A 27,949-nucleotide genomic window follows, 5' to 3' on the forward strand; every position below is an offset into this window, starting at 1 on the left:
GGGAAAGGTGGCGTGTGACGGCGTGGCGTTGATGAGGTCCTTGGAGGTTGCCGCGCTTGTAGTAGGGCAGCAGGACGTAGACCGTCTTGGCGCCGGGGTCGTCGCCGCCGCCGCCGCGCTCCGAGGCCCACGGCGTGGTCCACGGCGTGGATGATGCCTGGGGTGCGGCCGAAGAGGCGGTAGGCGTCGACCTCGCGCATGGCCTGGGCGACCGACTCGGCGCCAAAGGGACAGCGGATCTTCTTGAGGGCGTATTGCGCCTGTGTGGATGTGTCCTCGACGAGGTAGACGTAAGAGAAGCCGCCCTGGAGGGACAAGTCAGCTCATGATAGGAATTGGGGGCCACAGATCGTTCATGATAGAGAGAGGGGGGGAGGAAGGGGCGCACCTCGCCGAGCAGCCGCAAGATCTTGAAACTGCGATTGTTGATCTTGAGGGTGGGCGAGCCGGGGAAGCAGCTCAGGCAGTTGCCAAAGGAGGTGACGAGATCGAGGAGGAGTTGCGCCATGGCTGTGGCGGGTGCCCAGGGAGGGTTGTGTGTCTGGCGATGGATTGAGCCGTGGGAGGGAGCCTCAATGGAGGGTCCGAGGTTCGTGATGCCGGCAACGTTACGGATTCGTGTAGCTCGAGATGGCGATGCCGCTGTGCTCGTTTGAGGACGAGTTGCGCAAGCCGTGGAGAGGCGAGCTTAGCGAGGAGGATGCGTGCTGAGGCGGTCTCTTTGGCGTTCGAGCAATTGGCCGGTCAAGAGGGATTGCAATTGTATGTACAGGAGGAGGGGATTGATGAGGGTCGTCGTGGTGTGTGTGCTGTTTGCGTATGTACGAAGATGGACAAGGTGCTACAAGGATGAGCAGCACACGGCTGCGACCGCCGAACATCAACGTCAGCGTTCAGCGTTCAGCGTTCAGCGTTCAGCGTTCTATGCTGCGTGCTAAGCCACCGGCATGGCGGATGGCTGACTGACGCCGTCCAGATTGTGGCTGGGGTGTACCATGTACACAGTAGACAGTAAGGCAAGTGCTGTATTCGGGTGCTCCGTCGGCAGGGGCCCTAGGGAGTACCTGCCGTGCTACAAAGTCGACATGTCTGCCTCGGACTACTCCAAAGGTTTGCCTCAACCACCTACTCAGGTACCTACCTACACACAACAGGTCACACCAGCCTGCCTCGTCTACAAGGTCGACAGGCGTTCGGTCATCGCCTCGGTATCGGCATCAGACCCATCGCCAAAGAAGACCCTCAGCTTCGCATCAAGCCACTTGACGTCCTCCGTGCTCTGCCCCGGCCCGCCAGCCCTGGAATCGTACGCTCAGCATCAAGTCACCTGTCCCACAACGGAGAGACCTACCAGTGTCCCCAGATCGAGGGGAAGGCAACGCACGTTCCGATCCCTGGGCTCATGCATTTGACCTCGTACTCGGAATCCTCGGGTGGAAAGTAAAGGTCCGTCTGGCCGGGGAGCACGAGCATCTTGGCCCTGATGCTGCGCATGGCCAGCTCAAAGTCTGTCGCTGTTCTTCAGCCGAGCAACTGATGAAATGCTTTGAATGCACGACAAGACTTGGAAACATCAACATGGGCGCATACCTTTGTTGTACGGTTCCTGGTCCGAGCAGTCCCCAGCCTGCCACGTGTGCAGCATGGCGAGCATGTTCTCGGGATCTAGATCAAGTCAGCCGTCGTCGGGTTGGGCCGCTGTCAACCAAACACCAAAGGGCGAAAACAGCACACACACACACACACACACACCCTTAGAAAGAGCCCACGCCTCCCAAAACCCAACCATGAACTCCTCCAACCCCTTGAACCCCAGCGTCGGCGCCGTCTCGTACACCCTCTCCCGGTAGAACGCCTGGCTGAATCCCCACCCGGCATACACCCGGCCGAGCGCCCTGAGCCCATTGGCCCTCTCCTCGTCCGTCCACCCCCGATACTCGCCATGTTCAGCGGCCTCGCCCGCCTCGCCAGCGCAGACGCCCCCCGACGAAGCCCCCTTGGCCGCGAGCAGCGCGCTCTTGACGCCCTCGAGAAACACCTGGTTGTGCAGGCTCGTGCGCGCGCTGCCGCAGAACGGCACGGCGAGGTCCATAAAGTCCGGATACTGCGTCGCCCACTGGTACGTCTGCCCGGCGCCCATGCTCCACCCGAGCACGGCGCGCGCGTGCCCGACGCCGAGCCCCCGCGTCACGAGCTCGTGCTGCGCCCGCACATTGTCGTAAAACGTCACGCGCGGCCACGGCCGCCGCTGGCCCTGGCCCTGGCCCTGGCCCTGGCCCTGGTGCTGCGTCCTGCCTGCCGCCGCCGTGTTGCTGGGGCTGCTCGACTGGCCGTTGCCAAAGAGCGCCGGGATGATGATGTAGTAGCGCGCCGGGTCGAGCGTCTTGCCGGCACCGACGAGCCACTCATTGTCGGCAATGGCGCCGCTGTACCAGGTCGGGTAGATGACGGCCGGCGACGAGGGCGCGCCGAACGTCTTGTACGCTAGGAAGGCGCCGGGGATCGTCTCGCCCGACTGAAGGGCAAAGTCTCCGAGGGCGAACGTCTTGACGTCCGAGTCGGCCATTTTTCCAGTGTGTCGAATGAATATCCTGATGATGCTTTCCAGTACGATGACTAGCAATGGCGACTATCAATGGCGCAAAAGGGGGTGTTCATCACCGTCCGAAAGCCAGAGGGGTCTTCCCCCTCTTGTTACTCCAGCTCTAGATAAGCCGTGTCACGGGGTTCGTCTTGGAGACGCCGAACAAGCGGGTGTGCATGGTTAGCTTCGGCCCCGGCACCTGGCCCATCGGACGCTCAATCAGGCATCGCATCAACGGCGAGTGGTCTGATCTGCTGCCGAGGGCGTCGCAAAGGTGATTCGCTCATTGGGTTGGTCTTGCGTGCATTATGATAGCAACAACCTTTCTCGTTGATAACACAACGTGTTGTCGTTCGGGCTGTACCAAGCCATATGACCTGACACTCATAAAGGTTACGTCATCCATGTCAGTTCCCTTCTAGCACTGGAGCACCGTTGCGCATCTCCAGGCGAACCCCGTACCTGCATCGCTGTCAAGACACCACGCATCATGTCCGCAGTTGAAGAAGAGTCATTGTAATTAAAATATCCTACGTCGTCCAGTCATCCTCATCGGCAAGGAATGATCTTGTCCCGGTCAAACCCAGGTATCGTGCCTCCTCATTGTCATCATCATCCATCCAGCTGTAAGAGAAGAGACAGAGAGGCAAGGAAAGGATGAGACCTCCAAAAAGCCTCCCTAGTCTTCGTCGTACAGCAGAGGAGAACCACGAGCCTCGCATATCGTGGGCAAGAGGCGTTTCAAAACAGTGGTATCATCGTTCTCGCTCAGAATACGCCCGTATGCCGTGTGCATCAAGTATGAACGAAAAGTGTGAAATCGAACCGTCACGGAGGCTGTGTGAAAGGTAAGGCCTCCTTCGGGGCAAAAAGAAAAGTGCAAGAAAGTGACGCCCACCCGCCTAGAACGCGTCCTCAAACGGGCAATCGACGCTGTCATGGCCGTCGCGCTCGCACAGCGCGCACCACTTGGCCTCGTCAACGACGCCGCTCGATTTGCCCGCTACCGGGCCCGAGTCGAGCGGGTTCGGCAGGATCTGCGTGCTGGGCGTGGCCGTCGGCGTCTTGGTCTTGGAGGGGGAGAGAGGTGCGAGAGGCGCAGGCTTGTTCACGTCGTGCGAAGTGCCGCGGTTGTGGTATGGCCGGAGGCCACCCTCCGAGCTCGCCGCCGCCGCCGCTGCCGCACCATTGTGCTTCGCATGCTCGCCAAACATCTCGGTGCAGGTGAGGACGTCATGGCCCGCCGTCTCGCAGATTTCGCACCAGAGAGTGCTAGTCTCGGTGGCCGTCGAGTACGCGTCGCTGTCGAAGCCGGGCGGCCGCTTGTGCAGCTCAGGAGACCGCGACTCGCGATGGCGCGCCAGGACGACAGTGTCACGGGAGTCGCGGAACGACGACCTCTGTGTCGGGGCGGCGTTGAGCTTGGAGGGCCCCCGGAGCTGCTCCACCTCGCGCTCGAGCTCCTCCTCGCGCATGTTCTTGTCATCGAGCATGGCGCGGAGGTCCGTCATCTCCTTTTCCATCTTTTCGCGCGCCGCGCGAGAGTCCACCGACTCGCCGGCCGTGGCAGGATACGAGTGCATCTTGTTGTTGAAAGAGCTCACGCGCGGGGGGTGCTGGCGTTCAAGCGCTTCCGCGTTGGGGATCGAGTCTCTGCTGAGCGAGTGGATGATTGCCTTGAGGCCGCGAATCTCATCCTCCTTCTGCTCGAGCTCCTTGGGGCTGGCTGTTGCGTCTTGTGCGGGAGCGCTGTGGCCTGTGCTGGGCTTCTCCCGCTCACGGCGGAGTTCACTACGCGTCCGCTCGACTTCTCCCCGCAGGAACTCGACCTCGCCCCTCGCCTCAGCCTCTCCGCGTCGGGCATCCTCCAAGCCTTCCTCGAGCTCTTGGACGAGTTCCTCCAGCTGTTTCAGCTGCTGGGCAACCGAGTCGACATCATCGGTTCGTGACTCGTGATCCCGAATCTCCTGCATCAGCTCCTCGATGCGCTTCTCGTACACCCTCTCAGTCTCGGTACTAGCCATCTCGAGCGTGTCAATGGTGCTGCGGAAATCGGCTCGGTGCGCATCAAATTCAGCCGTGAGCATGGCGATCTTTTCGTTCTTCTCCCGCAGGATGGCGCGGAGCTGCGTCGAGTCCTTGTCGTCCAGGCTGTTGCGTCGCGGCCGCAAGGCGTCAGGGTTCTCCATCAGCGTCTGGAGCTCTGTGAGGCTGCTCTCCATGTCGGCCAACGTCGCGGCTTGCTCGCGGAGCTGGCGATCGCGCTCTTCGAGCTGGTGGCGTAGTCGCTCAGCCTCTTGATGATCATCATTGTTGCCCGTCCGTGACGCGGGTCGGAACTTGGAGTTGAAGGAGGAAACAGAGCCAACGCTGCCGTTGGTCTTGGGGCGACCGGTGGCCATGGGCGTGATGTCGTCCTCGGGAAACTCCATCGACTGGCCGAGGGCAGACGCGCTGCGAGGTCCCACGCTAGGCTTCCTCTCCAGTCGCGGCACCCCCTTCCTGGGATCACCTGATGTGCCTCGCACGCTCTGGGCGAACCGGTTGGGCGTCGGGCTGCCATATCTCGAGGGGGGCTTGACGCCAGGGGTGACGCCGCCAATGGAGGGCCTAGGGCCGGGCGTCATGAGTCGTCGAACAGGCGACTCGGGGCGGGGTAGCGAAGGTCGAGGGCGCTTCATCTGGGGACTGGGTGCTCTTCCTGGGCCGACGGACTGGCTGAACTTGGGCACCGAGGGCGTCGCAGGTGTGTGGTTCGTCGAGTTTTGGTTGCCCATCTTGAGACCGCCGCTGTGAACGCTTGCCGTCGGGGTGAATGGGAAGCTCGTCGCCGAATCAGGGGACGTGGGTCGCAGAGAGGCCTTGATCAAGGGCAGAAAGATGCCGGCGCCGGGGACGCTCGTGGTGAAGTAGGACACGCTGCATCGATCGAGCGAGGTCAGCAAAGGGGATTAATTGAAGGAAGAGGGGTCAAGGACGAGGGAATCAAGGACAGGGAAACGCATACCCATCCACATCGCCAGAGTTCTTGCCGCGGGGCGCAAAGTCGGAATGCAGCTCGACACCGGCAAACGTGCCCTTCTTTCCCTGCACAGGTCCGATGAAACGAACGGTGCCGTACATGTTGCCAGGGACATCAACAAGATCGCCAACGACAAAGTCATCGCCGCCAACGAGGGCGCTGGCGGCGCGAGGCGTCCGGCCCGGCGTCGTGGGCGTCATTCTCTTTCCGTCGGGCGGATCGCTCAGCACAGTGTTGAGGCCGTAGCTCTCGCTGGCATCGGGGATGGAGGCGAGGGACGATGGCGTCAGGGCGGCCAGGGAGCCCTTGCGCGCCAAGAGGGAGGAGCTCGTGGGTAAGGGGGGCGCCAGGCGTGACGAGTGCGAGGTGTAGAGCGAGTTGAGGTTGGGCGTCGATGCAGCGTGGTGGGAAGAGCCGTAGAGAGCGCCGTTGGTGAAGCTGGACGACTTTCGCAGGGTGCGCGGCAGTTGCTGGGAAAAGTGCGTGGAGCGTTGGGAGCGGAGCGGTGGTGGCGGCCTTGTTGATGTTGATATGGTGGAGGATGTTGTTTCGGTAACCAGCGTTGAAGACATGGCGGAAGGTCTGGGACTGGCGTCCTGCCTTGGCTCAGGTACTTTGATCAGGTAGGACTAAGGTACCGATTAAGGTAGGTAGGTACCTATGGGTACCTTAGGTGCGGCTGCCGTCCACCGGGAGGGTCGTACTCGGCCAGGCGTCTCCAGGTGCTGTGGTACCTGTAATTACAGCGTACCGTCAGTGGGCTGGAGGTAATCTTGTTTACCCCCACCACACCTCATGAAAAAAAGTGTTCCGTCGTCAACGACCGAGCAACAGAGCTCGAACCTGACTGGCGGGCCTGTTCTGTTCTTTTCTTCCAGGTTCGTCTGATGTCTCGCGCCCGCGTCTGGCGTCCAGTGTCTTCTTCCCCCTCCCCAATGTCGGATGCCCAACGTGCCTGATGTGCTGTCAGGCTAGGCTAGCCTTGCCATCCAAGGTGGATGAGTGGACAGGAAGCAAAGCGCGATCTCCCTCCAGCTTCTCCCTCCAGCTCCAGTGCCTTTGTAGGCTTCCGGCAGGCGGGTGGGGGGGTTTGTTCCTCGCTCGTGTAACAAGTTGGGCGATGAACTTGGCGTGTGTGAATGGCTGGATGCTCTCTGCGTTTCTTTCTGACTTGCAGCCGCGACGCTCGCTGCAAGAAGCAAAGGAATAAAGAAGACTGGAAGAACAGAGAGAGAGAGGGAAGAAGAGAATGTGTCGTTGAATGAAAGGCAAGGGGTTTCGCCTCTTCTTGTTTCGTCACGTCACAACCCAGCGGCACGCCTCGTTCCTTTCCGTCCGTGTGCTGAATGTCCCTCCCTTGGTGTCAACCCGTTCCGTCAATTTCCTGCCAGGGGGGGAGGGGAGATGTGTGAGGACGACTGTGACGGTGGCTCGGCCGCTGGTGACTGGGGACAGGGTGGGTGGCAGTTGGACAACTGACAGGGGGATCGGCTTCAGTAGAGATTTGAGGATGCGACTTGCCTCACCTTCAACATGATACATGCGGGAAGGGGATTGGGGAAAAAAGAAGCAACCCCCAGATATTGTTTGCAGAGGAGCAAAGGGAGAAATACCCTTTCTGCATTTCCAGACTCAAATACGAGAGAGTGAGTCTTAACGGGTGCATCGCCACGAAAGCCTCCCCTGAACTTTGCCACGGCAACATCCACCGCCTTTCTCGCGAGGCTTCATGGGATGGATTGTTTACCTTCTCCAGATACAGTAACGCTGCCTCCATCACACTGCGTCTTGCAGGCGCTCCTTGCTGCGTCGGCCGCTGCACACATGCACCTCCTCAGCCAACCTCAGCCCGCCTTGGGACGGGCGACCCCATCGCCGTGCCTGCAGATCCATTGCTGAATGGCTGCCGCCTCCATGTGACCTCGAGCTTGAAGCTGTGCCTTTGCCGTCAACCGTCCATGGCGGCGCTGCCGGTCAGTGGGGAGTGGAGAAGACGTCTGACGAAGACGTCTGACAGGACGAGTGTCCTTCTTGCGCATGGCAATCATAAGTGGTCGCTGCCCTCTCGGCCTTCATTTGCAGGCGCGGGCGGTTACCAGACTTCCGACGTCAGTCTGAGTTGGGGCCTCCAGACATTTGATTAGCCTGAGCCCCGATCTTGGGAGGATGAGGTACTGGTAGATCATCCAATATCAGAACAGACTGGAAACAAGGGAATCCCAAGACCTCGGGCGCCCCGGACCTCGGGCTGGTACCCAATAGCCCACGATATATTTCCAGGCATCTTTTTTTTTGCTTTCCAGCTTCACTCAGGTATGGGCCTTTTCTCCTTGCTTGGTACCCCACTGGCATCGAGCAGCCGGCCATCTCGTAACGTATGCGGGTGGTTCGTCCCGGGGATTAAAATGGTCGGTCGCTTAAATGTTATCTGTGCACCACGCCGCCAGACCGGAACCCTGTCTCGTAGCTGCCCTGCGCTCCCGGGAGAGGAGACCCACCAGCAAAATGACCCCGCTGTGGCCGGACCGTACGTAGCTTGTCATATGGTTGGGATGGTCATCCTCTCATCCAAAGCCAGACAGCCAGCTCTAGGGTAAAATGAACGTCTCACTCAGATCAATACCATTGCCTGTCCGGAGCCCTGTGCTCACGTTTAGAACTGGATATGAAACTGGATGTGCGGGAGATTTCTCCGAATGCCACGAACAGCTCTGTTCACCAGGTACGTATGATATGTCATATTGGTGTCCTTTCATAAGCTGCTGCATAACCCATGCCCGGACTGTCAACCCTGGCTTTTCCTCCTGTGGTGATGCTTCATTTGGCCTGTCTATAGACCCTTTGATTTGATCTGTTGCCGGATCTATTCGCCTCTCCACGGACCCTCTCCCCACGGTCCGATACTGTCTGCTTGTTGTTGTCTGGCTCCATATGGGCTGCCCCGGAAACCGATCATCAGTGACAGATGACTGCGTTTCCGAGAAAACATTCTGGGAGCAATACTTCAATGTCACCTTCGATTTACATTCGAACATCCCGCTCAACGTACTGGACTTGAGCGGGGACATAAGAAATGGTCCCTCCGGGGAAGTAGCTGTTGCGCGGCGCTAGACTTATCTCTGCGGCTCCACGCTGTAATATCGTTGTTACCGCGACACACACGAGGGAACTGATGACTTGAGTTAGAAGTCGCACCCTTGAAAATCTCCAGAACCCTGGCAGAAGCTCCATCTACGCCAGTAAGTATGTGTGACACTACTCGCTCACCTCTTTGCGCTTCTGTTCGGCCATCATTATGCTGTTTCGAGGCCGCTGATCTCAAATGAAACACATCCACGTAGGTGTTATTTGGTTATCAAAGCCAGAAAAGCTCATACTGTGGAATTCAGCCGCTCGGTTTGCTCTCGCAGTTTGCAGGATGCCCTGGGGGCCCTTTCATTGAACACCTTGTTGCGCTACAGAATCTGCAGCAAGAAAAGCAGTGCATTTCCCACGGCAGCCGTCACCCTGCCTCCTGGCCTTGCCACCAACTGAGAATCACGTCAACTCTACAGCCCAGTCACCTCTTATGACATGAGCCGCCCAATCTCCTGTACATCTAACGACGTCAGAAAGCGACATGACGAGCTACACCGATGTCTCTTCGAGCTCCACTGTCAGCCTCAGCAGCAAGGGGCTTATGCCATTACAGTCAGACAGAACAGCACATGTCTCTCAACTGAGTAGCCCCCTGCCGACGACGACACTATGTGCTTCTCTCGGAGCTGCGTGAGGAATCATCGTATATGGATGCCCTAGGTGATCTTCCCAGGCCTGAAAGCCGAGATGACGGCCCCGTATACCCCGTCATGGGTTGAAGTGATGCTGCATAAGAACAGTTTTCCCATCAACCCAATGGAAGTCGAATCGATTGCAGCCACGGCGAATAATGATAGCTTAGCAAGCAAAAGCCCTACTAAGGCGGCGAGCCGCTGTTGCGCTCGATAATGTCTTCTCTCCCAATGGGCCGCGTGCCGTCATTGAAAACCATGGCCTCTCGATGCTGGCGTCGAAGTCGTTGTTCCTCTGCGGAGTGATCCCTGCTTCTGGGCACATTCTCCGCCGCCTGGTCATCGTCGACGTCCGCCTCACGCACAGCCGGCTGCAGGGCGACCAGAAACCCTTCCTCCGTCTCCGCCGCAATGGTGACATGAAACTTGGACACGGGCAGGTTGCACGCGTTCAGCGCTTTGCTACCCTCGGCCGTGTGCGCTATCCTCGTGACAATGTCGACGATCCGGTTTCTCTTGTGATCCAGGTAGTAGGTGAAGTTTTCGCGCCGCTCATCCTCGCTCTCGCCCCATTTTTGCTTCGCCAACCACTTCTCCACGAATTTGGCCTTGACCAGCGTCTCGGCGCCATACTTGTTAATGAGTTCCAGTATGAACATTAGGCAAAACCTCTCGGCCATATCGCGTAGGTAGTATTCATCCCAATATTTGTCGTCGAGGCTTTCGTGCTCCACGTCTTCAAGGCTGAGCTCGAGTGATCGCACCAACGCTGTGTACGCTTGCCAGGTGTTCAGGTTTGACAGCCCTTCTGTGTCGAATCAGCAAACCCATACTTATGATGAGGAGTCAGATCTGGAGGCGTACCATGAGTATGACCAGTCAATGCGGCCAGCGCTCTAAGAGCCCGCATTCGTGTGTCATAGTCTGGCCGGGTGATATCGTAGAGTAGGTATACAATTGTGTCTGGGTCATTGACGGCGCGATCGCACAGGATCTTGTTGGCGATTTCGCGGATGGAGTAGTTCGAATGAGCCAGCAACTTGTCGAGCGTTCCGAGCTGTAGCGAGTCTTCTGTATCCTGAGTGATGTATTGCGGTTTCAGCGGCGTCGGCTTGACTTCGTTGTCGTCGCGCACCCACAGCAGTGCCTGTGTCATCATCGTCACCATGCTAATGGTGGCAGCGCCAATCCCGATGAGCACGACGCGCTCGTCGCGACAGAACCGAAGAAAAGACGAAAGCGACATTGTGTCGTTCATAGTCATGGCCGCATCGTGTTTTGCAAGGGAAACGATGCCTCCGTTCTATGAAGGCTTCCAGTGTGTTCATGATTGATGGTGCAATGACGGAGCTCCAAGCTCGAGCTTCAGAAGTAGATACCCCAGCTATTGCCTTAGGTACCTAGGTAGGTACCAAGGTAGTGCCCGGAACTGCGCCCCACCCCTACGACATCCATCATTCCCTGCACCGATTGAATGCCCCATTATTTGATAAGATAAGCCTGGGTCCCTCACAATTTTTTTGGATGGCTCTTCAAGATGTTTGCGACCCGCGGTCTGAATAGCGATGCACAAGCACTTCGGTCGGTGATCGGACAACTTTTTCAACATGGCGGGCGGTTCGCATCTCAAACGACTGAAGTCTTCGCTCAGAGGTAAACACTTATCTTCTTGCGGGTATCACTTTTTGGATTGACGACTGACATTGCCCTCTCCAGAGCAAGGCCTGACCGGACCCCAAAAGTCCAAGAAGCAGAAGCGCCAGATTGCGAACGACGGCAAGGCGAAGAACGACAAGCGCCTGAACCGAACCGAAGCCCTCAACCAGATCCGGGAGCAGTTTAACCCATTCGACTTGAAGCACAATGCCCGAGGCCCCAAGTTTGAGGTGACGACCAATCGCCCACCTACCGGCAATGCCGCCAAGGGAATTGCCGGCCGTCCGGTGGCCTCCACGACTGCGGCAGAGCAGCGGCGCCGGGACACACTCCTGCTCGAGATGCAGAGGCGCAACAAGGTCGGAGGTATCCTCGATCGACGATTCGGTGAAAGCGACCCCAACATGGCGGAGGAGGAGAAGATGCTGGAGCGTTTCGCCCGCGAGAAGCAGAGGTCCCACAAGAAGACGAACCTCTTCGACCTCGAGGAGGCTGAGCCTCTGGGCGAGCTCACTCACGGCGGCGAGGCCTTGACTCTGGATACGCAACTGGTTGACGACTTTGACGAGGACGATCTCGACTCGGACGATGACGAAGGCCTGGCAGAGGCTCGCAAGCGGGCGCTCAAGCGCATCCGAGATGCCGAGGCTGATGAGGAAGGGGAGGGTGGCGAGGGCGAACCGGAGAGGAAGAAGAGCAAGAAGGAGGTCATGGAAGAGGTCATCGCCAAGTCCAAAGCCTACAAGTACGTCTGATCTCTGGCTACTGCTGTCGATACGGCTACTGACCCCGTTCTTCTCACAGGTACGAACGACAAGTTGCCAAGGATGAAGACGAAGAGCTTCGCGGCCAGCTGGACAAAGAGCTCCCTGAGCTGCAGATGCTGTTGGCAGCTCGCGTGCGCAAGAATGTCCCCAAGGACGATAAGCCGCCTCAGCTCGTTGCAGGCATGGAAAAGGCTGCGTTCGACAAGGACTTCGACCGCAGGCTGAAACAACTCATCCTTGACAAGCGATCGAAGCCCACCGAGAGGACCAAGACGGATGAGGAGAAGGCGGAGGAAGAGGTGACGAGACTCAAGAAACTGGAGTCTGACCGCCAAAAGCGCATGAGGGGAGAGTCCGTCTCTGATGACGACAACGAAAGCGAGGACGACAAGATCAACGAGGAACCAGTTGAGGAGCCTGCTTTCCAGTTCTTTACTGAGGACCCAGAGGAAGATTTTGGTCTCGGAAAGGGAGTGCAGGCATCCAAGGGCCGTTCGAAGGGGCGTCCGTCTGCTGATGAGCTTGGAGGTGACGAGGACGATTTCTTCATCGACGATGATCTTGTGGCCAGCGGCTCCGACCTCGACATTGCCGAGAGCGATCTGGAGGAGGAAACAGATTTGTCTGGCGACGAGCAAGAGGAAGCCGACGAGTCTGATGACGAATTCACCAAAGGCCTTTTGAACGAGTCTGAAACGAGGAGTAACATCTTCACCACAGGAGCACCAGCGAACGGCAAAGTTGACGCCTCCGATCTGCCATACACCTTTCCTTGCCCTGAGACGGTCTCCGACTTTGTGGTGCTGGCCAAAAAGTACCCGATCGACAAGCTTCCGACCATTGTGCAACGTATCCGAGCAGTCTACCACCCGAAACTTGATAGTCGGCACAAGGAGAAGCTGGAGCACTTTGCCATTGCGCTCGTCGATTACATTGCGATGGACCACGTCGAACTAGGCACGCCTTTCCAGGTCATCGAACAAATTATGCGACATATTCATTCGCTGGCGAAGACATTCTTCCCAGTTGAGATAGCTGTTCGATTCCGGCATCACATCAAAGAGATGGAAGAACAGCGACCGCAAGCTCTGCATACTGGTGATTTGATCCTTTTTACCGCCGTTGGCATGTTCCCTACCTCGGATCACTTCCACCAGGTTGTCACGTAAGGTTTTGATTTCCGACATCACCGTAACAGCAACTGACAAAATGACAGACCAATGATGTTGACTATTGATCGGTACTTGAGTTTGAAAGCACCGAAGACCCTCGACGACTTGGCGACAGGTGCATACCTTTCCACCCTCGTTCTTCAGTACCAAGCCTTCTCGAAGAGATATATGCCTTCAGTTATGGTAAGTTAGGGCAATCTTTCCCCAACATTTAGATTCTGACACGTAATAGAACGTCTGCCTCAACACAATCGCCGCGGTAGCACCGCAGAAGGCTTCATGGCCAGGGACTTTCCCAGTACACGAGCCTGCAGCGGATGTGAGACTTTTGAGCACGAAGAAGGGCACGATTCGCAAGCTGAAGATTTCGGACTGCACTCCACAGGAGCAGACGAAGGAAGAGCGCCAAGAGCTCAAGCTTGCACTTCTGTAAGTTCTGAGCTTTTGTCCGAAACGCTGAATTGCATGCTGATATTTTTTGCCAGCGCCGCATCTCCGCAACTCTTGGCAGCAGCCGCCGATATATGGGCCTCCGCAAGCGCGTTCACCGAGACGTTTAGTCCGGCGCTGGAAATGATTTCTCAGCTCACAAAGCCAAAGAACTCGCAGCTGCCTCCTGCGCTGGTCGATCAACTGGAGAAGGTAATCCTCAAGCTCCGCATCCTCAGCAACTCAGCCCGCCTTGCGCGCCGTCCGCTTGAGCTTCACCACCATCGCCCGCTTGCCATCAAGATGGGCATTCCCAAGTTCGAGGACAGTTTCGACCCCAACAAGCACTACGACCCCGATCGCGATCGCGCGGAGCTGGCCAAGCTGCGGGCAGAGCACAAGCGGGAACGCAAGGGTGCCATGCGCGAGCTCCGCAAGGATGCGCGTTTCATGCAGCGCGAGAACCTGCGGGTCAAAAAGGCCAAAGACGAGGCGTACGAGAAGAAATACAAGAGGCTCGTGGCCGAGATTCAGAACGAAGAAGGTCGGGAGGCGAATGCATACGAGAGGGAGAGGGAGGGCAGAAAGAAAGCGAGAAGCAGCAGGTAGGCAGTGGCTGGATTGCAGCGGGGAGGGCTGTCTATTGGAGTTACCTTATCGGGGTTCAGGATTGCGAGTCCTCTGCATCTTGTTTATTCAAATATCACTTGTCATTTGGAGCCACTTCGTTCAAGCTGCTTGTGGAAAAGTAACACGCCGTGCCAGATGCTAGGATAACTGTCTAAGGTACCACCTTAGGTACCTAAATGAGCAAGGCCGTAGGGACTGCTGGGGCGAAGACCGTCCTCGCCAAGTCACGTGAACACGAGAATGTTTGGCAATGACTAAGGAAACGCGCTTCAAGGCAGACTTAACCCCACCGACGCGACTTGCCTCCGGTTCACGTGGACCACTTTACGAGGAACGTCGAGGCACAACGCCGTAATTCACCAGCAGCGAACCGACCGCTGAAGGCAAAAAGCCTCCACTCTCGTCCAATGCCGGCACATATACCATCAAATGTTTCTTCGCCGACTTCATGACGCGGAACAACCTCGGAGACCATCTTGCTTGGCTCTTGAGCAACGTCGCCATCACGAAACCTACATGTCCCAGCTACCCTCAGAGCCTTAGCTTGTCGCAGTCCCAACTGAAGCCCGCAAGCTTCGAGACCAAGTCGACTCTGTCCAATATTGCCGTCAAGCGAGCGCACTCCGCACCGAACGAAATAGCAGCTGCCGCTCATGCTAACGATACGCCGAAACATACTGTTCGGGATCCCGGAGGGGCACCGAACGCTCACGAGGACATGGCCAAATTGATGTCGGCGTCGAAGCCTCACAAGCCATCCTTATTGAGCAAAAATCAACAACTCCCCACGCCTGACCCTTCGACAAGCGCCGGCGGTGCTTTGCAACGGGCATACAAAGCTCAACTCGAAGAACAGCATGCGGGTCATAGCCTGCGTTCCCCCTTCCCTGCCAAGCGTGAGCCAGTCTCGCAGAGCAAGCGAACAGCGACCAGGTCACTCACGGCTCCGCAAGCTGTGCGTCCTAACATCAAGACTAGCCAAACGCCAACACGGGACTTGCCAAACCTGGATGACTTTGACCTATCCGATGTGATGGATCTCACAGGGGACGATACCATCATCTCCCCGGATTCAATCAACTTTGGCGATGAAGTCAAGATTTGGAACGAAGAGCACGGCAAGAGGTCGGAGCCGCTGTCACACAGGGGCCAGAAGAGGAAGAGTATGGATGTTGCCGACATGGATGATTTCAATTCGGATGATGAGTTTCCCGACCTTTACGACATACTCGAGACTCCTGCTCCGAAGAGCAGCAAAGCGACCAAGGTCACAAAAATCACCACTCCGAGCTTGCTGGAGACACACGACCAAGCCGTGCGCCCTTCAACGAACCGAATTCAGAAAACATATCGACAAATTAGTGACGATGGCAATCCTGGCACGCCCAGACGACCCATGCCTCTTTCTCATCACGATCAATATCTGGGAAGAACGCCAAGCAAAGCGCTCGTCCTATCGTCCTCGCCCAACACAGGTGAGCCTGTGGACTCAACGCCTGATGCTTGTCAGGTTAAGGGCACGCCAGCGCCCGCCTTGGTCAAGAAACGCCGGATTATCCAGGACTCAGACGACGACGAGCCTAATGACGAATTGATCACACCCCCGAGTCGACATGTCTCTATCGCTCAGCAAGATCATGATGTGTTGAGAGCTATACAGTCGCCTACGACCGATGATGAGCTGATGGCCCTGGAAACACCCTCTCGAGCTGAGCTTGTTCAAGTCGCCCCAATTACGAAAATGGCGGCCCCAACTCTGCCTGCAAAGCAGGAGGCATCATCAAGACCAATATCTCAGTCGCAGTCGTCGGGGCCTCTAGTTGGTTCGCAGATTCCAGGTGATCCTGATCCCGCCGTCCTAGAATGGTTTCTCAGGACGGAGTTGGTCTTGGAGTCAAAGACGAAAAGCTTAGAGACACGAATCACCAAGAATAGTGAAGCCTTTGGCATACTTCTGAAGCAAGGCGGGACAAAAGAAGACCGCCAGAAGGTAAAAAGCGAGAAGAAGGTCCTGCTTGCACAGAAAGAAGCGCTCAAAAGCGTTCAAGCTGTCGCTGAGCAGCTTAAGCCCCTTCAGGACGAGCGTCAATTGCTCGCTGTTCAGCTAGCCGAAGCATACGATGCTGGCCTCGATACCGATGATGATGAGAGTCGTTTGGACGATATCTCCGACAGCATCAAGGCTCTCGAGCAGACATATCTACCGCTCCTTTCAGCAGCGGGTATCGATGCCGACTTTATGGCTGAACATGAGCGCACCCAAAAGCCAACCGTGCATTTCAAAGATTCGGTCATTCTCAACACACAGCCATCCCACCCAGGCGCTGGTCAAAAAGTACACTCCCGAAATGCGTTACCATGCACTGAAGTCATCCAGCAAACCCAATTCTCTTCTGCGCCACAATACAGACAGACATCTCCTCCTCCATTTCCACGAACATCCACACGGACTCCTAAAGATTCCCAGGTTTCGTATGATCGAGCACCAGCTGGGCACATCCTTGTAGAAGATGACGCTGAAGACTTCTTCGACGACATTGAAGAATCCGACTTGAGTGCAATGACGCCATCATTTTCAGCTGTTTCAGCGTTCAAGCCTAGTGATGGAACTTCAGCGAAATTGTCGTCTAGGCCCGACACGTTTAGCGACGGCTTTGACGATGATGATGCCATGGTTGCCATGGCAGAAGCGCACGAGACGAATGAAATGCCGTCCAATGACATGCTCAGCCGGCGTCCGATTCTCGCCAAAACGTCAGGAAATGCGGTCACTTCATCAAAACCCAAGGCTGTGCCGAAGAAACGGGAGGCTGCAGTCCTGAAGGCATCGATTCCTGCCGAGTTACTGAAACATCGTTGGTCCGAGGACGTGACCAAGGCCCTCAAGGACAGGTTCAGAATGCGTGGCTTCCGGACCAACCAGCTAGAAGCCATCAACGCTACGCTAGCTGGTAAAGACGCATTCGTTCTCATGCCAACTGGCGGAGGTAAATCCCTGTGCTACCAATTGCCGGCCGTGGTCACTAGCGGGAAGACGAAGGGCATCACTGTTGTCGTTTCGCCACTACTCAGTCTGATGCAGGACCAAGTCGACCATCTCACGGCGCTTGGCATCAAGGCTAAGGCTTTCAGCAGTGCCATTCAGGCCCCAGCTCGACGAGAGATATTGGAATTCATGAACAGCCCGTATCCCGATCATCAGTTCACGATGCTTTACGTCAGTCCTGAGATGCTCAACGCTAGCGCACAATTTGAGCGTGCACTTGCGAACGTCTATCGGAACCAGAAACTGGCGCGTTTCGTCGTGGACGAGGCACACTGCGTTAGCCAGTGGGGTCATGACTTCCGACCCGACTACAAAGACCTGTTCAAGCTGCGCAGTAACTATCCCAGCGTGCCCATCATTGCCCTGACTGCTACTGCTACCACGAATGTTATCGTGGATATCCAGCACAATCTGCAGATTGACAAGTGCCAAGTCTTTACGCAAAGTTTTAATCGGCCGAATCTGACGTATGCTGTCGAGAGGAAGGAGAAAGGCCTAATCGAAACAATTGCTCAACTGATCCAAAGCAAGTATGATAACCAGACGGGTATCATCTACGTCTTGTCGCGCAAGAACACAGAGGACGTGGCCACGAAGCTTCGCGACAATTATGGCATCTCTGCAAGCCATTACCACGCGGCTATGAAGCCTGAGGAGAAGTGGAATGTCCAGAGAAGATGGCAAAAGGGCAGCATCAAGGTAGTGGTTGCCACTATTGCTTTCGGAATGGGCATTGACAAGCCTGACGTGCGATTTGTCATTCATCACTCTCTTCCCAAAAGTCTTGAAGGGTACTATCAAGAGACCGGACGTGCGGGCAGAGACGGTAAACCGTCCGATTGTATTCTGTACTTTGGGTACGGCGATGTCTTCACCCTGAAGAAGATGATCAATGACGGTGACGGCAGCGAGGAACAAAAGGAGCGGCAGCGAGGCATGCTGAACCGCATGTCGACGTACTGTGATGATCAGAAAGACTGTCGTCGAGTTACAATTCTCCGCTACTTTGGCGAAGCATTCAATGTCGCGGACTGTAACAAGACTTGCGACAACTGTCTTCACAAGGGCGTGTTTGAGGAGCGGGATTTCAGCGAGTTCGCCATTGCCGTTATTGAGACGATCAAGGCGCACAAGTACCTGACTATCAATCAGTGTGCGGATATCCTGCTCGGCAAGAAGCGTCCAAAGACGATTGACGACAATCTCGACGACAACCACGGCTTTGTCAAAGGTCGCTTGGCAAAGCATGAGATTGAGAGACTAGTGGACAAGCTCCTTGCCGAATCTGCTCTCCGGGAGGAGAACACATTTAACAAGCATGCCAAAATAGCGATACAGTACATCTATGTGAGTCGAATGCTGGGTGCTCCATCAAGAAAGAGGGCATGGTTCACTGACGAAATGAGTAGGTGGGCGTCAACGCCAACAAGTACATCAGCGGTCGCAGCAAGTTGATGATGTCGGTCAAGGTTTCCAATAAGGATAAGGAATCATCGGCACCGAAGCCGCGCAAGCGAACGAAGAAAGATTCAGCAGATGGTGGAGACAAGCCCATGCCTGGTCAGTCGCGGCTTCCGCCATCGACCAACGTTTCCTCCCCAGCCACGGGCAAAACTACACGAAGAGCACAGGGGAAGAATGTGGTGCTCGATGAAGAGAGTGATTTTGAAGAAAGAGATGCCGACACTCACGTCAACGGCTACGAGAGGGATGAATTTGTCGTTTCAGACGACGAGTCCGATGACGGATTCGAGCCAAGGCCGGCGGCCAGGAGACGCAAAGTCGCTGTCCCGCTCGGACCTCGTATCTCGCAGGAGGATCGCTTGCGCGAACTCGAGGACTGGCAGCAGGATCTCATCGAAAACTTTGTTCGAGACGCCAAGGTGCTGGAAGAGAAGCTACGTAACCAGCAACAGCTGCGGAAACCGTTATTCTCGGAAGCTATACTGAGGGAGATGGCCATCAACCGCACGACAACGTTGGCCAAGATGCGGGCGATTTCCGGCATTGATGCCGAACGCGTCACTAAGTTTGGCAGCAAGTTCCTGCCGCTCATCAAGAGCTGCGAGTCACTCTACGAGCAAGCAGACGAGCAAGACGACGCCGAGGGATCGGCTTTGTATGCTGGCCAAGGCGCTGACGCCATCACTATCAGCGATGAAGACGGCGACGAGACGGAGGATCTCGATGATGAGGAACGGGACCAGCCTTCAAAGTATTTCCGCGGGGCTTCGGAGCACGATGAATCGGAGCCTGAGGTTCCTTCCCCCAAGGCAGCACGTGCGTGGGAGTCGAGATTTGGGGCCACCGCAGGCCCTCGAGGGGGCTCGTACCGCGGAGGCGGTGGGCGTCGCGGTGGCTTTCGAGCGGGCAGCCGTGGAGGCAGCAGGAAGGCCAGCGGTTCACGGAAACAATCGTCCGAATACACGAGGCGAGGCAGCAGCAGCAGAGGCAGCGGCGTGACGAAGCGCAGGGCCTCGGGCAGCGCGCGAGGCGGGGGTTCTGCTGCGACATCGGGCGCCTCCCGGTCTGCTCTCATATCAAGCTATGCCTATAGGGGTGGCGGCAAGTCGGGGGGCAGTGGTATTGGGCTGATGCCGACCTGAGTGAAGGCGGAGACGGAGAGAAGGACACATATCACGAGTGCTGTAGATACGACGAGCACGGCTGTCATTTGGGGCCTCCCAGGCTGTATTCATGAAAAGAGCGGTGGTCATTATGGTTTGGCGTCTTCAAGGGGGGCATGGCAAAGTATGCCTGGACAGCATCATCATGGGGCGGCGAAGAAAAAAAGGGCACGGCGCATTCGTAATGCCTTTTTTTTTTCTCTCTCGAACGATTCTCCAGCAGAGTTGCATTTTCAACGACATTATGACCAAGTTGTTATGGATGCAAGGGTCGCGATGTGATATCTGTCCTGGCATGAGTGATGATGGTGAGTCTACAGAATCAACACGCGTAGTCACGTATCATGGACGAGGGGCAAGGGGCCAGTTTTCTTTTGTTCCATCAGACTTGTCACAGCCCGATCGGGCCACAATGTAGCAGACAACGCGTCAGACCAGACTGCAACCGCTGACAAGGTCGCGTCGCCGGACCGATAGGCCTCGTGTTAGACCCAACCGGGTTGGACGCCGAGGTGTACTGTTTCTCGATGACATGTGGCAGGGGCGGCGCGCGCTGCTGGTCTCCCTCTCTATGTATGCTGTGTGCGTCCTGGTGCGAAGGCAAAACGCATTGGGGGCCGACCAAATCGAAAGTTCCTGGCCACACCCACGCCACTCCCGCTGTCGGACCCCTAAGCATGGCGCTGGACCGTCTTGGGCTGAGCGAGGGCAGGCGGCCTGAAGGGTGGTTTGGAGTTTGGAGGGGCTTCGGTTCTGTGGTGGACAGTTCGCATGGAGGTGGGATAAGGGACGGGTTTTGTATCTCCGCGGAGCAGAGTTCGGCCTCCACCTGTCCCACGTGCCGGCGTCGACGGAGCCGCAGAACGCCCGCAGTGAGATACGGGTATCGGCGGTATCGGTGATGACAGTGGGATTCGCGCGATGGGGGTTGTCATGGTAGTCGGGGAGGGTTCCGGGTTGCGATTGCCACGAACTTGGGTACGATGCATCAGATATGGAAGATGGCTTGAAATCGAGAAAGGAGAAGAAGGAAATGTCTTCATTAAGGATCTGGATCTCAGGGTCTGGTCCCCTCACTCCTGCCCCTGAAAGAGCAATGCCGGAGATCTGGGACGTGGGGGGAAGGTGCTTTGGGGTAGAGGGGCTGACTAAGGGAAGAGTACCTGGCAAGCCTGGGTACGTACCTGACCCGTCCATTGCCGTCTAGGCAGTCAGCGAGGCACTTGATCGACTTGGCCCCACGCAACCTTATCTTGCTGTCAGAGCCCTGGCTTATCATCCATCATACCACCATCATACGCATGAACATCACGAGCCATCGCCATGACCATGCTGTGTAGAAAGCCATCAGAAGCCAGAGAATGGCTGAATCCGAAAAATCCATCATCATTCTCGACGGAACTGCATGTGATCTAGCATGAGTCGTCGTGCGAGTGGTCGTCGGGAACTAGACACTGACTCGAAACCTAGATGCGGCTTTTGTTCATGGTTCCGGGAATACCCAGCGGCCGCCCTCTGGACGCCCAACGCCACGACGGTGGCTCGAAGGAGGACCTGAACCCCATGAGAACAAGAGATGCGCCTCCCTTCCATATGACCAGCTAGACAGGGGAGAGGCGCTAGAAGGATGATACCGGAGGCTGAGGGACACGAGCCTGGTCGAATCCGGCAACCAGGCGACAAAGCACCGATGTCTGTCCTTGTCAGCCACTGTGGCCAGTCAGCGTCCCGGATCCCCTTATCTCTTGGCTAGGGTGGATCCCGGCCTCTCAACCTCCTCTCATCCAGCTCTGGCAACCCTGAGACGACATGCCTATCTACAGATTCCAGAGATACACTGATAAGCTCCCGAGCGCCTCTGTTTCGTCCCTTGGGTCGCCCGTTTTCCTTGTGTCTGTCCCACGTCGGATACAGAATCTCTTGCCATGGCCAATGGAATCCTTCAGATAGTCAGCGATATCGCCCAAGGGGCCCAACTATGGACTCCCAGCCGCGCCCCAGAAAGGCAAGGACTGTTTTGAAGCGCCCGTTTCCCACCACGGCCTCCTTTGTTGGTGCCCGTCTCGTAGCGCTCCCTAGATCGCTATTGCATCAGGAACGCCTGTATCATCGGGGATTAGTCTTGGAACAGACACCAATGCTTGGTGACTGACGTTACGCGCCCATCGTTCTGCTCATCGTTCTGCTGGGCACCCGCTCGCCGGAGGTCCTGTCCCTATCGTCAAACTTCCCTGGTTGCGAGGAGAACACAGGAGATCCCACGCTGGTGGCACTCGCTGGAGAACTCTATGTTGCTCTTCGAGTCGCATCTTTGGCTATCTCGAGACATCAAAAACAGGCTGACCTGCACAATATCAGACTGTGCTTCTCCGGAATCAGCTCCAAGGCACGGTGTTGCCGGACTCGACGAAAATTTGAGCGCAGCTGCAAGCATGTGCCGCCCTGCCACTTCAATCCCGTGCCCCCTACGTTCCGGCTATGCACTGTTATCAGTGATCGACGCCAAAGCCCGCAGCTAAGGCGACCCTGTCCACGGGTTGCCCCAGACTTCCCGCAGTGCCCAGACCCATAAGGACGGTTTGCCTTTCTCCGGACACGTTGGGAGCCTCCTCTATCTCTCGTCCCACCTGGCCACCTAGGGGAGACATCAGAGGAGTGCTTGTGGCAGAGTCTAGATTGGCTTAGCGTGTGGAAGCCGCAGTCCTCACCGGAGATGCTTTATTTCGGTTCCACGATTACAGCTCACCTACCGGCTCTCTCCTTGGGCGAGCATTGATATAAGGACCTTAGATCAAAGGTCCATGTTGTTGGATGTTCGGCATTCAGATTCGACATTCATTCAGCAAGCGCCTTCACACTTGAACAGCAGGCTGTCCTATTCCGGACTTCGACATTGCCTGAAGCCATTTAGATATACCCGCATCTTGCTCTCGAATCCACTCCGGCTTCCCACATACAGAATCTTCGGCGGCACTGCCTTGACGGCTCATCATCATGAAGATCAGCACACTCTGGAGGGCCCCTGAGGTCAACCCAATCACACTAAAGGTATGGCGCTCACTGCTCTCGATCGTTGAATCACCCACTAACATGACATTCTCAGGCTCGCAGCGTTCCGGTCCTGAACCCCTTCAACAAATATGGCCGCGTCTTCCTCTTCAGCTGGCTCGGTTTCATGATTGCCGTGAGTTTCTTCCATCCGAGTCTACTATCGACGTTCGTCTAACAATCTTGGCAGTTCTGGGCTTGGTACACATTCCCTCCTCTTCTGACCGTCACCATCCGCAAGGATCTCGCCCTCACCCCGCAACAAGTCGCCAACTCGAACATTGTCTCTTTGAGCTCAACTCTTCTCATGCGTGTCATCGCCGGCCCGGCATGTGACAAGTTTGGTTCCCGCTGGGTCTTCGGCGGCATGCTTCTCCTCGGCTCACTGCCCATCGGCCTCGCCCCTCTTGTCAACAGCGCCAACGGTCTCTACGTCAGCCGCTTCTTCATCGGTATCCTTGGCGGCACGTTCGTTCCTTGCCAGGTCTGGTGCACTGGCTTCTTCGACAAGAACATTGTCGGCACAGCCAACGCTCTCGCTGGAGGCTGGGGTAACGCTGGTGGCGGTGTCACGTACTTTGTCATGCCCGCCGTCTTCGACGCCTTCGTCTCCCGCGGCTACAAGCCCGGTGTCGCTTGGCGACTGACCTTCATCGTGCCCCTCATTTGCATCATCACCTGCGGCATTGCTCTCCTCCTCCTCTGCGACGACACCCCGACCGGCAAGTGGAGCGACCGCCACCTTCACGTGCAGGAGAACCTCCAGGGTCACGGCATCCAGGAGAATGTCCTTGCCGACGTCGTGGATGTCCCAGGTGGCATTGCCGATCGCCACAGCACGCCTTCGCCCACCGCCTTTGACTCGGAGAAGAACAGCACCAACGACAACAAGAACACGTCCAAGTTTGAGAACGAGGCGACCATCTCCCGCGATGAGATGCTCGTGACCGCCCAGGGCGAGACCATCCTCAAGCCGACCTTCAAGGACGGCCTCAAGGTTGCCATTTCTCCCCAGACCATCTTCCACATGGCCACCTACGCCTGTTCCTTCGGTGGCGAGCTCGCGATCAACTCGATCCTCTCGTCGTACTACCTCAAGAACTTCCCCTCGCTCGGCCAGACCGGTGCCTCCAACTGGGCCGCCATGTTCGGCTTCCTCAACGTGGTCACGCGCCCCCTCGGCGGTATCGTCGGTGACGTGCTCTACCACTTTGGCAAGCAGAACCTGTGGCTCAAGAAGGGCTGGGTTTCGTTCTGCGGCATCATGACCGGCCTGCTCCTCATCCTCATTGGTCGCTTGAACCCCCACGACGAGGCTACCATGTTCGGTCTCATCTTCCTCATGGCCGTCTTCCACGAGGCCGGCAACGGCGCCAACTTTGCCCTCGTGCCTCACGTCCACCCTCAAGCCAACGGCATCGTGTCCGGCCTGACAGGCGCCGGCGGCAACCTCGGCGGCATCATCTTCGCCATCATCTTCCGTTTCATGGACAACGGCACCAACTACGCCAAGGGCTTCTGGGTCATTGGCTGCATGCACATTGGCCTCAACGTGCTCGTGTCTTGGATTCCCCCTCTGCCCAAGGGCCAGATTGGCGGCCGCTAGATGGAGAGTTGGGATTATTTGTTTTGTCGATACTTTAGCGAGCAATGGGTACAGGATAGATTTTGGGTGGAGTCTGGGATATACATAATACGGATTATGACGGGTTAAAAGGGTCTGTTCGGCTGTCTGGCCTTGATACAATATGATACCTTATCTTCAACTGTTCTGGACCAACTGTGCTCGTACTGCGTGACATGACTTTGGATCGTGCCCAGCTTTTCACGACTTGCTAGAGATTCCGAGATGTGCCTTTTCTTGGCAACTCAATAGCAAGTCGATGCATGCCAACAACTCTGCTTGGCACAACAGGGCCTTGCCTCGACAATAGACCCTCGCCCGCAGGGACAACAGCACCATGACGACAAGAGGGAATGAATAGACACCCGTATTGCACACTACAGCCTCAAGAAAGGGCTACAACAAACTCCCTCCGCCGCCACCGAGAACTCGCACCCGTCTCCGTATACAATCACCCCCAGACCAACACACGCGATGTGACGCGCAACCGCCGCAGGGTGAGAGAGAGGGGGGCCAAGACAAAAGACCAGCACCACGTTCCTCTCCCAGGTCCAGGAGAGAACATACCGCGAATCGCGAGACAACGGCCGCGGCCTGCCCGAGTGTTTGCGTGTCTGACGCAGGGAGCCGTGGGACTCGGGACTGTCTGAGCCGCACGAGGGAGAGAGACAGCGGGGCCCGTTGGAGAGAAGAGAGGCCCCCCCATTTCCCCCTTTCTGTGGTTTGAAGCTAGGTCCTGCGCCTTGCCCAGTGCAGTTGTCTAGAGCAACTCGACTTGTTCGCTCTCCGACCCCACTACCACCGCCGCACCATATGGGTTCTTGACGGGAGCGGGAATGTCCTAGACGGGAAATCGCTCACAATGCTTGCGCGATATAGAACAGCCAGGCGAAGAGGACTTCAACAACGGCCGCATGGCCCAATGGCAAGGCGTCTGACTACGAATCAGGAGATTGCAGGTTCGAGCCCTGCTGTGGTCAATAACCACCATCATCGGTGATTTCACCTTTTGTCCTCAGCAAAGGTGCCTTTTTTGAAAAGATTGCAGCGTATGATTTTTGCACCAGATGGATCGAGGCTCACCAGCCACAAGATGGGAGTGGCTGGACGCCTCTGACGCGGGCACGTCCCCAGCCCTCGTTTTCCTTTTCCCTGTCTCCTTTCCCAGGGAGAAGAGGTCTGGATTGGTCCAACTCGGCATCCGACCAACAATCAAATACATGCAGACAGCCCCCCCTGCGTCTTGGAATTGGCAGCGGGCCCATCTCTCGCGTGGGCGCGCCACGTCCTGTCTTGTACTCCGAGTCGGGGTCGGTGCAGGGGGGAGGAACCGAGACGAAGCCAAGTTTTCCGTTCCTGTGTGATCGGCATGCTGTCATTCTTCAGGGTCGCCGATCGGCCGTTTTCTTGTGTCTCGGCTGACGGGACTTGCATTCTCGGAAGAGCATTCTCGGAAGAGCATGTACAAGTATAGCCTCCATGCTATGGGAGTGCCTTTGTCGCTATGCTGCTGTCAACAATGGGGTCCTAGCAAAATGGCTGATCAAAGCGTGGTCCTCTGCTGAATACGATGTGCATTCGAGTGACCAAGTCGAGGATCATGATCAGAGCAGGCCCCGTCTGTCAATGGCCTTCCTGGCTCCCTATCGCACCATCCCGCCTTGGCCAGGAACGACAATGACGGCCAAGGGCTTCTCGAAAGCTGCCACCCGCCGGCGCAGACAATGTGAATGACGAGCAAGACAAGCTCGAGGACCGCGGACCCGGGCCTGAGGGACCTGAAACAAGAGGCTACCCGCATATACATCGACACCCGCGGAAGAATGCCCGCTTAACGTTCCATTGTTGTTCAAGCATTCCTCACCCTCTGATAAACAAACATCACCACTACGGTCACGCGCACCACACACAATCGATACCAGCGGAGTAAAATCTCTCACCATTACAGGCTACTAAATCATACACAGTAGAGACAAGTGGAAGGCGGGGGAAGACGCGACGACCAAGCAGAGGGACATGTCTAAACAAGCAAAAATCGATTTTCCTTCTCGATAAGCCAGAGTAAATAAACGCCCCTACCCCTGTCGGATTAAGCTTGTGAAGTCTGGACCGGGACGGCGATTGCCATTCAATAGCGTGATCGTCGCGTCTTCTCGAACCCATTACATGACTTCATGTTCTCCCCATGTCAAAAGAGAAGTAGCCCTCACGTTGTCCGTCCAGTGTGAATTGTAACAAAGAATGCCAGAATAAACCCATTATCGTGAGAATGCAAAGAAAAGGAAGCGTGCGCGTGATGCCAGACGAAGGATGCTGAGAGAAGAATCCCCGAATAGGGTATATAGGATGTCTTCATGCCGCGTCGAGAAATAGACCGTGGCCTTCAAAGACCTTCTCACACCTTACAGGAGGGCGGCGAGGGCGACACCACCGAGAACGGCGAAGACGCCGGCCTTGGCCTGGCCGGCACCGTTCTGAGGAACCGTGACGGGGGCAGACTCGGTGGGCTGCGCAATGACGGGGGCGGTGGTCGAGGCGACGACGAGAGTGGTGTGGGTGGTGGGCACGGGAACGGCGGCGCTGGTGCTGTTCTTGGGGACAACGACCGAGGTGGTGGGCTTGACGGCGACGGTAGTGGTGGTCTCGGGGCACGAGGTGGTGGTCTCGACGGTGGACACGGAGGTCGTGGGAACGGCGGACAGGGTGACGATGGCGGTGCCGACAGAGGTGGTGACAACAACGGTGCTGCTGCCAGAGCCGTAGGTAGGGGCCTTGGAGCCCGAGCCCTCGCTGGCGGTGATGACGAAGGGGTTGGAGTACTGCCAGTCGGCGGCGTTGGCCTCCGAAGTCAGGACAAGGCCGTAGAACTTCTTGCCGCCGATGTCGGCGGGGACCTTCCACTCATACGAGAGAGCCGAGTTGGGAATGCCGGCTAGGTATTGTGTCAGCGACCACGAAGGTTCGAGGAACGGGCGCGTCAGAGCCGCGGGTGGAGATACTTACAGGCAATGTCGAGGAGAGGGACCTGGGTGTTCTGGGTCTCGCCACCGATGAGAGCGATCTTGATGGTGACACCAGCGAACTTAGCAGGGGCGGTCCACTCAATCTTGTAAGTCGAGCCAGCGGGGATCTTCTCGTTCGGGGTGGGCTTGTTGACGGGGTTGAAGTCGGGGTTCTGGGCGACAGCAGAGCTGACGAAGGCCACAAGGGCGGCAACGGCGGCGGTAGCGAAACGCATCGTGACTGATTTCTTGGACGGGTGGTGGGGTTTGGTGGTGAGTGTAATGTGATTAGGCTTCGGTGGGTAGTAGTAGGGAGGGGTGACGGGTTGGGGTCTAAAGAGTGACTATATAGGTTTCAAAAGAATGACAGGCGTAACGCCGAGTAGGACCAAAATGCACACCGAATGGTTGGTATGGAAAGACGTTGACGAGGGGTGGTGAGAGAGAGGGAAAAAGAAGAGAGAGACCTGGGGCTGTCTCGGAGTGGGAAGGGGGGGTATAGAAAGACGAGACGACGGAGACGGCGAAGGCGGATGAGGTGAGCATGCACGAGCAACACCACCCTGCACTTG

At 56.7% G+C, this 27,949-nt stretch overlaps 8 protein-coding genes and 1 non-coding gene across 9 annotated transcripts in view; 4 read left to right on the plus strand and 5 right to left on the minus strand.

Moving 5' to 3' along the window:
- Window positions 1-508, minus strand: part of VDAG_04299 (serine/threonine-protein kinase) — a gene marked incomplete at both ends in the record, with an annotated part of 1,446 nt that extends 938 nt beyond the window's left edge. Inside the window, 3 exons of the mRNA XM_009650746.1 lie at window positions 20-118; window positions 144-305; window positions 389-508. Coding sequence (XP_009649041.1) covers window positions 20-118; window positions 144-305; window positions 389-508 — 381 coding nt within the window. The remainder of the gene's footprint in view (window positions 1-19; window positions 119-143; window positions 306-388) is intronic.
- Window positions 509-1,174: 666 nt separating this feature from the next.
- Window positions 1,175-2,566, minus strand: VDAG_04300 (homoserine acetyltransferase family protein; the record flags this gene model as incomplete). The annotated part of the gene is made up of 3 exons (XM_009650747.1): window positions 1,175-1,298; window positions 1,352-1,508; window positions 1,753-2,566. The coding sequence occupies 3 exons, from the start codon at window positions 2,564-2,566 to the stop codon at window positions 1,175-1,177; spliced, it is 1,095 nt and encodes a 364-aa protein (XP_009649042.1).
- Window positions 2,567-3,486: 920 nt separating this feature from the next.
- On the minus strand, window positions 3,487-6,178 carry VDAG_04301 (uncharacterized protein; the record flags this gene model as incomplete). The annotated part of the gene is made up of 2 exons (XM_009650748.1): window positions 3,487-5,503; window positions 5,592-6,178. The coding sequence occupies 2 exons, from the start codon at window positions 6,176-6,178 to the stop codon at window positions 3,487-3,489; spliced, it is 2,604 nt and encodes an 867-aa protein (XP_009649043.1).
- Window positions 6,179-8,975: 2,797 nt separating this feature from the next.
- On the minus strand, window positions 8,976-10,736 carry VDAG_04302 (uncharacterized protein). Its single transcript, XM_009650749.1, has 2 exons — window positions 10,241-10,736; window positions 8,976-10,184 (listed from the first exon to the last, which is right to left on the minus strand). Exons 1-2 carry the CDS (start codon window positions 10,620-10,622, stop codon window positions 9,562-9,564), a joined length of 1,005 nt encoding a protein of 334 aa, XP_009649044.1. The 5' UTR covers window positions 10,623-10,736; the 3' UTR covers window positions 8,976-9,561.
- A 247-nt stretch (window positions 10,737-10,983) lies between these two features.
- Window positions 10,984-14,009, plus strand: VDAG_04303 (nucleolar complex protein; the record flags this gene model as incomplete). The annotated part of the gene is made up of 6 exons (XM_009650750.1): window positions 10,984-11,029; window positions 11,093-11,777; window positions 11,837-12,964; window positions 13,016-13,154; window positions 13,204-13,400; window positions 13,457-14,009. The coding sequence occupies 6 exons, from the start codon at window positions 10,984-10,986 to the stop codon at window positions 14,007-14,009; spliced, it is 2,748 nt and encodes a 915-aa protein (XP_009649045.1).
- Window positions 14,010-15,063: 1,054 nt separating this feature from the next.
- On the plus strand, window positions 15,064-20,036 carry VDAG_04304 (ATP-dependent helicase SGS1; the record flags this gene model as incomplete). The annotated part of the gene is made up of 2 exons (XM_009650751.1): window positions 15,064-18,423; window positions 18,486-20,036. The coding sequence occupies 2 exons, from the start codon at window positions 15,064-15,066 to the stop codon at window positions 19,680-19,682; spliced, it is 4,557 nt and encodes a 1,518-aa protein (XP_009649046.1). The 3' UTR covers window positions 19,683-20,036.
- Window positions 20,037-22,371: 2,335 nt separating this feature from the next.
- On the plus strand, window positions 22,372-24,566 carry VDAG_04305 (nitrate transporter). The gene is made up of 3 exons (XM_009650752.1): window positions 22,372-22,751; window positions 22,807-22,887; window positions 22,942-24,566. The coding sequence occupies exons 1-3, from the start codon at window positions 22,698-22,700 to the stop codon at window positions 24,355-24,357; spliced, it is 1,551 nt and encodes a 516-aa protein (XP_009649047.1). The 5' UTR covers window positions 22,372-22,697; the 3' UTR covers window positions 24,358-24,566.
- A 717-nt stretch (window positions 24,567-25,283) lies between these two features.
- On the plus strand, window positions 25,284-25,355 carry VDAG_20138. The gene has a single exon. It is a non-coding gene; the product is annotated as a tRNA-Arg (tRNA).
- A 1,422-nt stretch (window positions 25,356-26,777) lies between these two features.
- On the minus strand, window positions 26,778-27,613 carry VDAG_04306 (uncharacterized protein; the record flags this gene model as incomplete). Its single annotated transcript, XM_009650753.1, has 2 exons — window positions 26,778-27,307; window positions 27,379-27,613. 2 exons carry the CDS (start codon window positions 27,611-27,613, stop codon window positions 26,778-26,780), a joined length of 765 nt encoding a protein of 254 aa, XP_009649048.1.
- Window positions 27,614-27,949: the final 336 nt, after the last annotated feature.

Source organism: Verticillium dahliae, genomic scaffold, assembly GCF_000150675.1.
Source record: "Verticillium dahliae VdLs.17 supercont1.7 genomic scaffold, whole genome shotgun sequence".
Taxonomy (NCBI): Eukaryota; Fungi; Ascomycota; class Sordariomycetes; order Glomerellales; family Plectosphaerellaceae; genus Verticillium; species Verticillium dahliae.

What these genes read in the sequence shown, in the direction of transcription:
- VDAG_04302 (XM_009650749.1), bottom strand. Translation starts at nt 10,622, where the DNA reads ATGTCGCTTTCGTCTTTTCTTCGGTTCTGTCGCGACGAGCGCGTCGTG. An exon ending in ATTGACTGGTCATACTCATG is followed by an intron (nt 10,185 to 10,240) that starts GTACGCCTCCAG and finishes GATTCGACACAG; the next exon opens with AAGGGCTGTCAAACCTGAAC.
- VDAG_04305 (XM_009650752.1), top strand. Translation starts at nt 22,698, where the DNA reads ATGAAGATCAGCACACTCTGGAGGGCCCCTGAGGTCAACCCAATCACA. An exon ending in TCAACCCAATCACACTAAAG is followed by an intron (nt 22,752 to 22,806) that starts GTATGGCGCTCA and finishes TGACATTCTCAG; the next exon opens with GCTCGCAGCGTTCCGGTCCT. An exon ending in GGCTCGGTTTCATGATTGCC is followed by an intron (nt 22,888 to 22,941) that starts GTGAGTTTCTTC and finishes CAATCTTGGCAG; the next exon opens with TTCTGGGCTTGGTACACATT.